General features: G+C 53.6%; 1 protein-coding gene across 2 annotated transcripts in view; it reads right to left on the reverse strand.

The window, feature by feature from the left end:
* The window catches only part of ZNF532 (zinc finger protein 532), an 83,105-nt gene that overhangs the window by 29,346 nt on the left and 38,364 nt on the right, over nt 1-15,395 (reverse strand). For both annotated transcript variants that reach the window (XM_049782048.1, XM_049782047.1), the window contains exon 3: nt 8,932-11,534. In XM_049782048.1, the coding sequence (XP_049638005.1) occupies nt 8,932-11,517 (2,586 nt within the window). In that variant the 5' untranslated portion in view covers nt 11,518-11,534. The remainder of the gene's footprint in view (nt 1-8,931; nt 11,535-15,395) is intronic.

Raw genomic sequence — 15,395 nt, forward strand, 5'->3', positions numbered from 1 at the left:
AGAGAGGCAGCCGGTGGTCATGCCTGCCTGCCTACAGAAGAGGAGAAAGCACAGAAAGACAAGCATCTGTAGATGAGTTTCCCAACACTTGACTTAGGTCACCTGAAAACGTGTTTAAGGACTCAAGGGGGGGGGGGGGGAATAGCTCCTGGTCCCCACTTGTCAGTGAAAGGGAGTTACTTTCTTCTCACAGTCAAGCAATGCCCAAGGCCGGAGAGATAGCATGGAGGTACGGCATATTTATTTGCCTTGCATGCAGAAGGGCGGTGGTTCGAATCCCGGCATCCCATATGGTCCCCCGAGCCTGCTAAGAGCAATTTCTGAACAGAGCCAGGAGTAACCCCTGAGCACTGCCGGGTGTGACCCAAAAGCAATGCCCAAGATCAGTGGAGAAATAAGCTTAACAGTAAATCACGTTCCCTGATGGACACCATCTCCTCCAATCCATTCTATCTCCTCATCTGACCCAGGCCCTGAAATTCAGGGCTAGCGTTGATTTTGTCTAGTTATTACAGTTCGTTACTCTTAGCGTGAAGATCAGGGGACCAGATAGTACAAGGGATAGGGCTGACTAGGCCCATCAATCATGTGCTCCGAGGAAGGCATCCAGATGCCGGTGGGGAAAGAGTGAGTGAGGGCACCCCTGACTAAGAGTCCACACAGAGCTTACAAATATCAGAAATTGGGGCCGGAGAGATAGCACAGCTGTGTTTGCCTTGCAAGCAGCCGATCCAGGACCTAATGTGGTTGGTTTGAATCCTGGTGTCCCATATGGTCCCCTGTGCCTGCCAGGAGCTATTTCTGAGCAGACAGCCAGGAGTAACTCCTGAGCAACGCCGGGTGTGGCCTCAAAACCAATATATATCTCAATCAGAAATTGTCTGAGCAGGGGATCCGGAGAGACAGCACAGTGGGAGGCGTAGGGGGTGAGTGTGCCTTACATGTGGCTGACCCAGGTTAGATCCCTGGCATACAATAGGGTCCCCCTGAGCCTGCCAGGGGTTATTTCTGAGCTCAGAGCCAGGAATGACCAAGACTCAGAGCAACACCAGGTTGTGGCCCAAAAACAAAAAGTCTGGGGCCGGAGAGATAGCATAGCAGTAGGGCATTTGCCTGGCACGCAGCCAACCCAAGACAGACTGTGGTTCGAATCCTGGCATCCCATATGGTCCCCTGAGCCTGCCAGGAACAGTTTCTGAGCACAGAGCCAGGAGAAACCCAAGCGCCACTGCCAGGTATGCCCCCCCCCCCAAAAAAAAAAAGATTTTTCCAGTTTCCAATCAGCTTTTACAGAGGAAAAGAACCAGGGAAGATAAAAGGGAAAGGATGAACCAGATAGGAGCAATGTGAGTAAACATGGCATCTACTAATGCTTAAATTTCAAACGGCCCCAGAGCAAAACGACAGCCTGAAGCACACGCTCTTTAAAGGTCACCCCAGTGCCAGCCCAACAGTCAGCCCAAGATGCTTAACTGTTTCTGCTTCATTAACGGCCGCTTCATCATCTTCTATCTACAGTATAATTACCAAAAATAACAACAGTCATCCAGCGCACCAGCTTACTTTCTGGCTTTCCCTTTCATCCTGTTGCACAATGAGAGTGCGTGGAGACCAGAGCCTGTCACGGAAATAAAAAGCGGCAGCAGGCATTACAGAACGACTCTCTAAGCCTTTTGTTCCCTCCTCGGGTTGGCCACGGCGCGCTTCAAATCCTTCAGTCACACTGGAAAAAAAAAAAATATCCCTAATAAGGGTTGACAGCTTAAATGGGCCAATCTGCACAAAGTGGCAGGGCGGACACATATAATCTCCTCAAGACAATCACCGGAGAATAAATGAAAGGGTTCAAAGCGCTCGACTCTAAAGCTAAGCCAGGGCTAGTCTGACCAAAATTAAAATTATGTGCTTAGGAGAGAGAACAGAAGTAGAAAAACTCAGCAGAGAGTCTTTTGGGTAATAAAAGACACATGAAAATGGGGTGAGGTGGGGGTAAGCAGGCTCCCCAGGTCCAGGAAAGGCTGCCTCAGCCGAGCAAATGAGGGCTGGCTGGGGGTACATGGCACCACCCACTGGGAGGAGGGTAGGTCTGTGCATGTGCACCACATGCCCTGCCAACAAAGCACCTCCAGCAGCTAAGTCACCTGTATCTACACACATGAAGCAGACTTAGATGTAACAGACTTAGATGTAACTAAATTCTTAGAGAATTCTGTTTAAAACAGGGGTCTCAGACTCGCAGCCCGAGGGCCATTTGTGGCCCTCCATACAACATTTTGTGGCCCTGCCCTAGAGGAATCTTTTTTAGTTTTGTTTTGTTTTAGTTGTTTGGGTCACACACCCCCAATGTTCAAGGCTTACTACTGACTTTGCACTCAAGGATCACCCCGACTTTGCCTCCTGCGGCCCCCAGGTAAATTGAGTTTGAGACCTCTGGTTTAAAAGAAGAAAGGGGGGGCTGGAGAGATGGCATGAAGGTAGAGCATTTGCCTTGCATGCAGAAGGACAGTGGCTCGAATCCTGGCATCCCATATGGTCTCCAGTGCCTACCAGGAGCGATTTCTGAGCGTAGAGCCAGGAGTAACCCCTGAACGCTGCCGGGTGTGGCTAAAAATACAAACAAAAAAAAAAAAAAAAAAAGAAGAAAAGGCAAGTGCTTCAGAATGGAGTCACTCATGCTAAGCTCCATTTCAAACCAAGACAAAAAAAAAAAACCTCCAACTGAAGTCAGAGCAATAGCACAGCAAGGAGGGCATTTGCCTTTCTTTTTTTTTTTTTTTTTTTTGGTTTTTGGGCCACACCCTGTGACGCTCAGGGGTTACTCCTGGCTATGCGCTCAGAAGTTGCTCCTGGCTTCTTGGGGGACCATATGGGACGCCGGGGGATCGAACCGCGGTCCGTCCTAGGCTAGCGCAGGCAAGGCAGGCACCTTACCTCCAGCGCCACCGCCCGGCCCCGGCATTTGCCTTTCACACAGCTGATCCAAGTTTGATTCCTTGAACACCATATGGTCCCCCAAGAGTAATTTATTTTCCTTTTTGTTTTTTTTTGGGGGGGGGGGGCAGTATTCAGGAGTCACTTCCTGGCCCTGTGCTCAGAAATCATGCCTGGAAGGCTCAGGAGACCATATGAGATGCTGGGGGTTGAACCTGAGTCGTCTGCATGCATGGCAAATGACCTACCCACTGTGCTATCGCTCCGGCCCCACCAAGAGTAAATATCTGAGCATGGAGCCAGGAAAAAAACCCGAGCACTGCCGAGCATGGCCCCTCAAACAAAACAAAACAAATACCTCCCAGACTGCAGCTCCAGCCTCTCCCAGAAATGGGACCTTTCACCAGGCCCCAGGGAATGACCTGTGTGGCCAAAACTGCTGAGGCCACCTACTCTCAGGGACCCTGCTGGGCTTCCCAAGGTGAGCAAGGTCTGTCCACCCTCACCAGACCTACCCCCTAAAGACTGCAGACCCTACCAAGCTGAGAGGACACCCCCAAACAGAAGGGATAGTCCTGACCTCCCCAACCACTTATGATCCACCCCCAGTTTCTATCTTAGGTTATGTGCATGACAAGGCGAAAGGAACACTGAGCCATATATCAAGAATCTGGTGTTCCACAGTCTGACTGGACACTGCTGGTCACAAAACCAATTATAGCGGCCACAGAGGTGAGACAATGACATGCCAAGGCATCCAGACACACAGGCTGCCAGAGACAGCACAGCAGGGAGGGTGCAGCCTTACTGAAGAAGACCCAGGTTGGATCACCAACACCATAGACAGGAGTGAGTCCTGAGCATAGCTAGGTGCTATCCAAACGGGTGGGAGAGGCCTGTTAAGAAAATTAACTCTTGGGGCTGGAGAGATAGTGGTAAGGCGTTTGCCTTAGACGCAGAAGGGCGGTGGTTCGAATCCCAGCATCCTATATGGTCCCCTGAACTTGACTTCTGGCTGAAGGATTCATTCCAGAGATGGCTACTTCAATAACTAAGAGAAAACCATGGAATCTATCTCCCTAACCTCCCTAAATTTTAATAGGTTGAATAAACAGGCTTTAAAAAAAAAAGATATATGATAAATATACAAAATTAAAGACAGGGCCAGAGAGGCAGTGCAGTGGGGAAGGCACTTGCCTTCAATTCCCAGCAACCCACAGGTCCCTGGAGCACTGCCACCACGAGTGATACCCAAGGAAAAAACCAGGAGGGAAGATCTTAGCAGAGCCGGGTCTGGCCTAAAACAAAAACAAAAAAAAAGTATCCTAGGACTGGAGCAATAATATAGCAGTAGGGCATTTGCCTTGCACACGAACAACCCAGATTCGATCTCCAGCATCTCATATGGTCCTCCAAGTCTGTCAGAAGGTATTTATTACCTGAGTGCCCCCCCCCCAGTGTGGCCCAAAAACAAACAAACAAAAAAAAAACCCCTGAGCCTCCTAAAAATCCTACCTTCTAAAAATCAACCCAAAGTGCACCACAGACCTAAAAGTCTACGTCTCTTTTTCCTTTAGGAGGAGGGGAGTTTTCAGGCTCTAGAGTAGAGACTAGTCAAATCAGCTCCCCAGGATTCATGTTTTCTCTTCCCAAGAGAGCCGGGAGATGAAAAGACTGAGCTGACAGCAGAAACTCACAACAACACAGCCAGCGAGAACACACCTGAACATGCCTGTTCACTCACCCATAAGGGTCAGGCAAGCCTTTTGAGAAAACAGGCCCAAAACATGCAGAGACAAGTCCTCAAGAAAGGAGGCCGAGGAAGCCCTAAGCCATGGGGAAGACACAGCTGTGGCACTGATGAAGCCAGTCCCAGGGCCCCAAGGCCCAGGGTATGCAGGGAGCCCTGCCACCAAATGCAGGGCCCAGAAACACCCCCAATCCCTTCTAGACAGACATGCAGCTCCCAGAGATCTTGCACTCCGGGCCAAGTTCCAAGGAAAATGGAAACGCACGAGGGCCAGGGCAATAGTATAGCAGAGAGGAGGTTTCGACCCTGGTTTGATCCCCAGCATCCCATGTGGTTCCCTAAGCCCTACCAGAAGTGATCCCTGAGCATCACTAGACCGAAAAGAAAATAAAAAGAAAATTCCCATGAAAGCTGGGTAGGAGAGACCAACTATGGCCAAGCCTGGTCCCTCAAGGTCCAACCCAACACTACGGCCAAGCACAGTCCAGTCCTCCCGAGCACCAAGCTAGAAAGCAGCACCGGAATTCCTCCAGGTGTGGTCCTCCCCAAAACCTGCATCACGTGTTTATAACAGCTTCCTCTTGAGATTCCCAAAGTGGAGATGGAGCAGCTGTCCACTGCAGATGGTTAAAAAGCCCTGGATACAGCCCCACGAAGGCCGCCAAAGACTCACAAGGTCAAAAAGCACAGGAACGGGCTGAGGATATATGCAGACACCCAGGTATAACCGAGAAATCCTGCCTAGATCTGTTCCTTCTACAGAACATTCCAGAAAAGACAACAGTGACTGCCCCATGAGCATCTGGCCTTCACAGCTAGTCCGGGGTTTTACCAGAGTGCACAGTGGGAGCAAATGGGATGCAGAGTAGAAAGGATGGCGCTGAGTCCTTTCTCACACACAGGGCCACAGCCTAAATGAAAGATGTCATTTTAAAAGTGGGATGAGGCCATAAAACTTGTGTACTGCTAAGAAATATTATAATGTACTACAATCTGGGGACTTGAGGGACAAAGTAATTGTACATGGGTTGTTTTATTTTTCTTAATGTTCTTTGGATGAAAGTTCAAAATTAAGGTATCAGGCAAGGGGACTTCTGAGAATTCTGTTTATGGGGGATTGTCCTTCCACTGTAACTTTACCTTGTCCTCTTTCTTTGCATCTTTGTTCTCATTAATTAAAAATTAAAAATTAAGGGCCCAGAGAGATAGCACAGCAGCATTTGCCTTGCAAGCAGCTGATTCAGGACCAAAGGTGGTTGGTTTGAATCCCAGTGTCCCATATGGTCCCCCGTGCCTGCCAGGAGCTATTTCTGAGCAGACATCCAGGAGTAACCCCTGAGCACCGTTGGGTGTGGCCCAAAAACCAAAAAAAAAAAAAAAAAAACCTAAAAATTAAAAAAAAAAGTGGGATGAGGGGGCCTGAGCGATAATGTTTGCCTTGCATGCGGCCAAGCCTGGTTCGACTCCCAGCATCCCATATGGTCCCCCATGCCTACCAGGAATAATTTCTGAGCACAGACAGAGCCAGAAGTAACCCCTGAGCACAGCTGGGTATGGCTCCAAAACCAAAAAATAAAATAATAAAGTGAGATAAGGGGGCTTCGGGGATAATACAGCCTTGCATGCTTGTGTCCCGGGTTCGAATCCCAGATCCTTAAGGTTCTCCCAACTTGCCAGGTATGATTCATGAGTGCAGATCCAGGGATAACCCCTGAGCATCACTAGGTGTGGCCAAAATAAAACAAACAGAAAACCAAAATGACTGGAAAGGGAAGAGCCCAGAGAACATGGATGCCGGCACTTGAGAATCATTATCATCATCACAAGTTTTTTTTTTTATAACCGAGCTGAGGGACAGAAGGAAAGACCGATGCCACAGCAGCAAGCAGGGGAGGGAGGCAGATGAGACCACAGTCCATCCAGGTGCAGCAGATGTGGGGAGGAAAAGACAAGGACAAGATGAGGGGAGAGCTGCTCTGCTTGAACCTCAGAAGCAACAGCAGGAAGGGTTCAGATCTGCTCGCTGGGGGAACATGCAGCACGGCTTCAAGAAGCCTAAAGAGGAGTCAACACCTGAGCCCCGAGAAGAGAACAGATCACAGCATCCTGAGGATGGGGGAGGATGCGGGAGTGCCCAGAACCCTTAGGCAGTCCAGGGTAGCAGCCCTGAGAGTGGGTTTCCTTCCCCAGGAAAGGCAGGTGGGGCCTGTGCCAGACTGTGATAGGGGCAAGGAGGATATCTGGCTTCGGGGATGTGGACAGCTGTGAGGGAGGGTGAGGGTGCAGGCAGGTGCACCAGTGAGGTACAAGTGCAGGAATGGACCACTGCTGTAAGCAGAGATGAACCTGTGATTGGGCTAGCTTGCTCCTTGGGGACCCTTGATGAAGGGCAAGGACAGTGCCCACTCATCTCACCCACAGATGAAGACCAGGGGTCTGGCCTGGGCACCCCACAGGGTCCCTCCCCCACACCACAAAAGGAGATGCCATCTCTAGAGAAGGAACCAAGGAACACAAAACACACACACACAAACACACACATACGCATGCACAAACACTCACACCTGAAGAGGTACACCCCCTCCACCACCGAAAGGGAGGATAAGGCAGGGAAGGTCTCCAGAAGAACCATGGCCCCCCCTCATCCCAGCAAATGATTCTGAGCATCTACCCTGAATACCCAGGACACACGGAAATTCAGATCTGCATGAAAAACTCTTGGGGGACCAGAGCCACAGTACAGCAGGGAGAGCAACTGCCTTGCATGTTTGCCAACCCTGGTTTAATTCCCAGCATCTCATTTGGTGCTTCGAGCAACACCAGTAGTGATCCCTGAGCGCAGAGCAGGAGTAACCCAAGCCTTGCCAAGTGTGAACAAAAACAATTAAAAACTCTCTGGCTGCTTTCACCTATCATCCCTGCCCCAGCCCAGCGGAAGAGCAGTGGTAGTAGGTGTGGCCTTCTATTCTTTTGGCTCAAACTCCGACCAAGGAACTGCCACAGTCCAGTCCCTTCCTCCCCAGTTTGGCAAAGAGGCCATGATAAGCACAAAATCCCCTAAGGCTCCCTATCACGACCTCAACCACGCCAGGCATGTATTTAAATCCTGTGACAGACTAGGGAGCTGGGCAATGGGGCGGGAGGGGGCAGCCAAGGCCCAGGGGCACTGCCAGTGACTGGGGTCCATGCGAGCTAATTCAGCTCACAAGCCCAAGGAAGCAAAGCCACTTGGAACCTGCGGTACCGGGGCTGTGGGGTGCCACCCGGGACACCAGGGATGCTCCTAACCATGCTCAGGGAAACCTCGTGGTGCCGGAGATCAGGGATTGAACCTGAATCCAGACATGTTGGGAGTGCACCTGACCGCTTTCCTACCTGTCACCAGACTAAAGGGTTTCTTTTTCTGTTTCTTTCATGGAGAGAGAAAGTATAGTGATTAGGGCAATTGCCTGCATAGATTCTTTGTTCTTATTTTTTTTTTTTTTTGGTTTTGTTTATTTTGGGGGGGGCATACCTGGCAGCGCTCTGGGATTTCTCCTGACTCTATGCTCAGAAATCACTCCTGGCAGGCTCAGAGGACCATATGAAATGCCAGGAATCAAACCGGTGTCTGACCCAGATCGAACTCTTGCAAGGCAAACTGCTGTGCTATTGCTCCAGCCCCGAGACTAAAGGGTTTCTGTGATAAATGTTACCTGCTATTATCACAACAAGATTTGTTCCTAACAACAAGATTTGTTCCTCATTTCCACAAGTCACAGCGGCTCCCAGAGCAAAAGACACCCATATTCCCACAAAAGCAAAGGCAGTCCGAGAGACTGCATGAACCAAGTCCCAATCTTCCCCATACTGCCTGGTACCATGCTGCTTAGTTGTAACCCAACAGGCTCCAGAGGAGACCCCTTGAGGATCCAGATCCTTAGAGAAGGCCCGATGCACACCGAGAATTGGCAGGAAATCCCCAACTCCCTGCTATGTGCCGAGAATATGGGTTGGCCACAATCACTCGAGGAGGAACACAGGGGACTGGTCCCAATGTATTTGGATCTCAGACTTCGGGGTCTATGTTTCAGAGAGCACCCCCACCTGTCATCAATGCCTTCCTCATCCCCACTCCTCCCACACACACCCCAGGACCACGCTTTCCTATAGGTAACCATGCCGTTCCGCACTCTCCCTTCTCTAGCAGCCCTATGCCCCGCAGCACACCCCCATAGCCCCATCCCACAAGGCGGCGGAAGATACTCTACTTGTCCGCTGGCGTCAGCCGCCTGCTGGAAGTGGGTGGCCAGCGCCGTCTCATCCTGGAAAACCTCGTTGCACTCCAAGCACTTGAGGCTGTGCCGGCACAGCTTGGATGGGTCCTCGTCCAGGGGCATCGCCGGGACGATGGGGGTGCTAGAGGGAGCGGAGATGACGGTCCCGGTGATGCCCGACTGGATCTTGGGGACTGTCTGTGGGCCGCTGCCGCCGCCGCCGCCACTGCCAGCAGCAACGGGAACAGCCGGGGCAGTGCCGGCGGCCGTATTCACCACGGCCGCCGCCACTGCCCCCGTGGCAGACACAGACACCATGGCCGTGGTGACGCTGGCCGAGGCGCTGGCAGAGGCGGCGACGACGGCAGCGGCGGCACTGCTGGCCGGTGACACTGTCATCTGGTCCGCAGGCACGGGCTTGAGGATGAGGTGGGAACACTGCATGACCACGCCCTTCTCCTTGTGACCGCGGGCGTGGGACAGCAGGCTGCACTTGTTGTAGAATACCAGGTTCTTGGAGCAGTGGTTGCAGGTCACCTCGATGCGCACGCTGCGCCGGTCATAGTGCTGTGACAGGCTCTTCTCCAGGGCAAAAGCATCACCGCACTCCAAGCACTTGTAGCCACGAGCCGGCAGCGTGATGCCCGCGTGCACCGGGGGGCTGAGATTGGGGATGTATATGGGCACGGGGTTGACGCTGCTCAGCACCTTGTTGAAGGCCTCTACCACGGAGCTCTGCAGCGACGACACCACCTGCACCCGGGACACCTTTTTGGGTGGCTGAGCGGGAGAGGAGGTGGAGGAGTTGGAGGAGGAGGCGGCAGCCGCGGCCGCAGCGCTGATTATTGCCTGTTTGATCTGCTGCTGGGGTTTGGTAAGCACCTGGCGCAGCTCCGAGGTGGCCTGGGCGCCCTGGGGCAGGAGGTTGAGGTTGGCGAGGTGCACCGTCTTTGGCACGAGCTTGGCGCTGGCCAGGCTGGAGGCCGGCACCACCACGGTCTGCTGCTGGATGGCGTTGGCGGCCTTGATGATGGCGCTGCTGGCGCTCTGCACCGAGGCGGCTGATATGACCGTGGCCTTGACCGTGGTGTTGTTGGCCAGCTTCAGGTTGATGACCTGCGACCCGGCTGTCTTTACCGCGGACACGGGGAGGAAGGCAGTGGCCACCGGCTTGATGGTGACCTGCTTGGGGGCCAGTTCAGCTGGGGACATGGCATTGGTCACCACGGCCGACTGCAGCGGGGCACGTGGCGGAGACGACAGCACAGCCGCCGCAGCTGGTGAACTCAGCAGTGAGGTCACTGAGGCCATGACGGAGGCCGGCGGGGGCGGTGGAGGCTCCGATGGCTTCTTGCCCGAGGCGTCAAGCTGGTCCAGCTCAGGCAGGACCCGTGTCACCGTCCTCTTGATCTCACCCGAGGACGTCTTGATGGTCTTGATGCGGACCTTGGGGATGGCCGGGGTGGAACCAGCGGGCGAGGCGGGAGACCCTTTGCCGCTACTTTCGCTGCAGCTGCTCCGGGGACTGTCAGAAGGCTTCAGGGGACCCTTCCGAGGGCCGTCGATGAGGTTTGGCACCTCGGGGGACTTCTCAGCGGCACGGGGGCTCTCATGGGCATCCTTGGGTGCAGGGCAGGGTTCCTGGGGGCTGGTGGCTGGCTCCCGAGCCGAGTCAGAAGCGGCCTTCTTGGCGCTGAGCGCTGCAATGGCAGCGATGCAGGAGGAGAGCTTGGAGGAGGGCTTAGCCCGTGGTGGCGCTGCGCCTAAGGTGCCTTCGCCCTTCTCGGAACCCAGTTTAGCCTCATTAGCCCGGGCATCGGGCCCCTTCTCCGAGCTCTCCTTCAGCTTCTCCTCTGCCTTTCTGACCTTGAAGGGCTCATAGGCAGCCAGGCTAGCAGCCCCGCTGCCACCGCTGCCACCACTGCCACCCACTTCTGACTCCCTCTTCACCGCCTTGCTTTTGTCGGCACCACCGGCGGTGGGAACGGTGCCGATTTTGCCCCCATTCTCTCCGCCCAGGGCCTTGATCTTCTCATAGTCTTGGTGGGGGGCAGCCCCTGAGAGCACGTGCGGCCTGAAGCCGGCCCGTGCCTCCTCCTTGTCTGAGGGATCGTCTACCTCGATCTTCTCATCCTCATCGAACTCCTCAGCACTAGAGATGGGGCTGAACTGGCTGAAAGCAGCATCCTGCAAGCTGCCCTCTGCAGCCGCCGGTCCATCCCCAGCCCCAGCCCTGGGTGCCTTGGTGCCTTCCTTGGCATAGCTGTCCAGGCCGGCGGCGGTAGCAGCGCTGAGGAAGCCGTTGTGTAGGCCATTGCCTGTGGCAGGGGGGTGTCCGTCCTTGTCGGCGCCCTCAGCTGTGTCCAGGCTGCGCACGTTCTTGACAATGACACTGACACCGCCATCCGAGGAGGAAGAGGGCGCATGGCCATCGTCCTCGGCGTGGCCGCTCTGTTTAACATGGGCCTCGGGCTCGTCGTGCCCCGACTCGATGGCAGCTTTGGGGTCGACCATGTCCGGGATGTCGAAGGCCGCCAGGAGGTCGTCGAAGTCTGGGGTCTTCATATCTCCCATGGTCATCGAGGGACCCGGGCGTCCTGTCAGGGGGGCAGAGGACAAGAGGACAGGCCGTGAGCGCGTGGCACCCGGGGGGGCCTAGCACCGTGTCAGAGGTCGGGGTGGTGCAGGGAAAGAAACCCTATTGGTGGGGGCTGGTGTTCAGGCAATCCCGGGAGCTGGGAGGGGGGCAGTCATCCAGCTGGGGCCTCTGACACTGGCTGAGTCAGCATGAAGAAAAGAGAGACAGCTCCAACTCCCAGACCATTTGAGCTGTGAGGGGTGGACAGATTTCCCCCCCCTCCCCCAGCTGAGGACGAGCAGCACTTCCTTCCCAGCTTAGGCAGTAAAAGGGGTTGGGGGCCACATCCTTCCAACCCAAGGGCCACACTGCCATAAGGTGGAAGAAGGCCTGGGGCGAGCAGAGCTACTGCTGGGGAAGAGTCCACTCCCTGGATAGGGGCAAACAAATCCCCTTCAAAGCTTTGCCAATAAGCAGCTCATCTTCCTGTGGCCCCCAGTGCACCCCAGCTTCTTCTCTAGGAACGCCCGTGTGTGGGAGGAGACGGAGCAGGCCTTACTCCTGCTCACATCCCAGCTGGCCAACAAGCACTCCAAAGCAGAGCAGATAGATACTCAGCAGGTGTGGTTGGGAGAGAAGAAAGAATAGGAAGAGGGAAGGAGGAAAGGAAAGGAAAGGGAGAGGAAGGAAGAGAAGGGGAGAACGGAAACAGAAGATGGGGTAGAGAAAGGAGGGGAAGGGTGACATAGGAGTAACAGGGATGAGGGAAGAGGAAGGAGAGAAGAGGAAGAAGGGGGAAGCAGCTGGTCCTTCCAGGGAGGGATAGAGCAGAGGAGCAACTGGAAGTAGCCTACATTTGGAAGACTAGAGCGCCAAGGGTGATGACTGCTGAGGAGCCACTGCCGAACTCCACTTGCACCCAGGCTGCATGAGAGCCCACACAGGCTCTGCCCCTCACTGGTGACACTGAGCAGCAGGGGTAGGGCCGAGAGCTGAGCTTCTTGGTGCCACGCAGAGGGGATGTGACCACACACTTGTTTTTTTGGTTTTTTGTGGGTTTTAGGTCACACCCGGCAGTGCTCAGGGGATACTTCTGGCTCCAGCTCAGAAATTGCTCCTGGCAGGCACGGGGGGCCATGTGGGAAGCCGGATTCAAACTGATGACCTTCTGCATGAAAGGCAAACGCCTTACCTTCATGCTATCTCTCCGGCCCCATGTGACCACACTTGGACACAGGACACAAGTTCAAAGCCAACCTAGGGGCTGTGGTTCTCAACGGGCCAGAACAGGCGATTCCAGGGACCAAAGTGGCTCGTTCCCCAAAACCATTCTTTGGGAACGGCCAGGCCACTGTCACTACAGAGGTTTACAGAGCCACCACTGGAGACACAGTAATGCTCCTGAGCCCCTAAGCCCCAGAGCCCCAGAGCAGGGGCCAGGATAGGCCAGGGGCATGGGGACTGCCTCCTGGTCCCCCCACATGTCACACGCCAGGGATGATCCCAAGGCTCTGGTTGTCCAGATACTCTGGGGCCATAACGAGGCATCCCCGCGGCAACAAGGCTGCTAAGGGCCAGCAAAGGTTCAAAGAAGCCCAGCTACACAAAAGCATCCTTCAAGGCTGGGTACCCAGAGCATATCTCTCCCCGACTCCCGAACCCCAGCCTGAAGTCCAGGAATGGCCCCTGCACGGCCCCTGGTAAGAGTCAATGGGGCGGGCAGGAGTGGTGGCGGAGCATTAGGGCCTTTGCCTTGCATGCGGCTGACCTATAGGACCAACCTCGGCTTGATCCTCCGGCGTCCTATATGGGCCCCCAAGCCAGGAGCGATTTCTGAGCGCATAGCCAGGAATAACCCCTAAGTGGTCATCAGGTGTGATCCAAAAACCAAAAAAAAAAAAAAGGAGTCAAAGGGGCTCAGAACAGTAAGCTTAGCAATACTCCTTACTCAAGTTGAACAGCTCTGGAAACCCCTAGGCATAGCTGGGGTGGTCCTTCTCCCCACTCTAACCCACTGTGCAGGGAAATGACCACCACTGTCCTCAGCGCTATGGTCCCAGGACCAAGACGCCACCCAGCGTCACCGCCTGAATCCTAGGAGACTGGAACACAGGAACAAGTTACACATTTGCTCAAGGAGGCGAGAGTAAAAAAGCATAGTCTACTAAGCTTTTCCATTAAGCTTTTCCACTAAGCTGCAGGAGAAAGGTGGGAGCCAGTGTGCAAGGTCCCCCAAAATGGGGTTCTCCTTTCCTGCCTGCTCTTGCAGGCTCTGCAAGAGATGGACATTGCCAGACATGCCATGGGAGCTCCTCTCTCTCCTCCTCTTTCTCCCTCCCATCTTTCCCCTCCCCAGGAGTTGAGTATGCAGCCAGCACCTGCCCCTCCACTGCCTGGCAGCCCTTCAAAGGGACAGTCTAGAGAGGAGGAAGACAACAGGAGGGAGATGGGAAGGAGGGCAGGAGGGAAGGAGGGAGCTCAGCTGGAGGAGAGAACGGAAGGACATAACCGCCCACCACTGTGGCCTCATCAGCAACCCAAGCTGGTGCCGGCCCATGGCCCACGGTGGCTGGCTGGGCTCAAGGCCGGTTTGGGATCATGGCTATGAGGCCCAGCATGACCCAACACTGCCCTGCCAACTGCCAATGACCACACTGTACCTGCCTGTGTTCTGGAAGGCAGGAGAACATTTTCCAAGGGGGAAACAGGGGTGCTAGCCAGCATTTTCCTCCCACCTCAGAACAAATACAGGATAGAGAGGTTTATGCTCAAAGGCTTTCTTCGGTTTCACCCCAACAAGCAGCTTTATTTAAAAAAAAATTATTGGACCACATGACTGTCTGTCTATTCCATTAAGAGACAATATTAAAAGAAGAGCATTTTGGCTTCCTCCATGGCTTCATTTCCCAGCAGGATCAGCTTTAGTTACTCTAGCAAATGTCTTTCATTTCATTTCTACCCGGTGACAAATGTCTCCCTTCAAAGTCTCTCATTTCAGGGCCAGAGCGATAGTAACAGCAGGGAGGGCACTGGCCTTGTACACAGCTGACCCGGGTTCCAACCAAGCATCCCATAATGTCATACACTGCCAGGAGTAACCCCTGAGCATTGCCCAGTGTGGCCCAAAAGCCAAAAAGAAAGAAAGAAAAGAGAAATCCCAGAGTATCATTGGGGTGGCCCAAAAAAAAAAAAACCGAACAGACAAGACCAACAACAATAACAATAACAAACAAAATGGCTCTGTTTCACACCAAGTCCCACAGAAATAAGCTGGAATTTACTCACAGCAATGATGCTTCAGCCCTAAAATCCTTCTACCCAAAGACATGGAAAGTACTGGGCCCAGAGACAAAAAAGGAAAACGAGATGGGAAAATAAGGTCACAAGAGAACAGCAGGACTTAGTAGTGGGAGGCAGACTGAAGGAGACTTAGCCACTAGGATGTGAACACATAAAATCCTACTGTAAGCTTTTTTTATTTTTAAAGAATATTAAGGACTGGAACAATTGCATCAGGTAGGGTACTCGCACGCAGCTGACCCAGGTTCAACTGAGCACGGAGCCAGGAGTAAGCCCAGAGCACCCAGAGATGTGACCAAAACACAGAAACCAAAATAAATAAAACCCTCCAAAGAGCTCATCGGCCATCATGTGACCTGAATCTCTCCTCTAGGCCAGCATGTTCCTTTGCTAGCAGAGCTGGAGGTAACCCAAACAGCTCTTGCATCTTGACTGGTGCAAAGTTACCAAGTCCAAAGCAAAACTAAAGATTAAGAATCTCTTCAGGGGCCAGAAAGACAGCACAGAGGTTAAGAACGTCTGCCTTGGGGCCAGCGAGGTGGCGCTAAAGGTAAGGTGTCTGCCTTGCAAGTGCTAGCCA

This window comes from Suncus etruscus, chromosome 10 (assembly GCF_024139225.1).
Source record: "Suncus etruscus isolate mSunEtr1 chromosome 10, mSunEtr1.pri.cur, whole genome shotgun sequence".
Lineage (NCBI taxonomy): Eukaryota > Metazoa > Chordata > Mammalia > Eulipotyphla > Soricidae > Suncus > Suncus etruscus.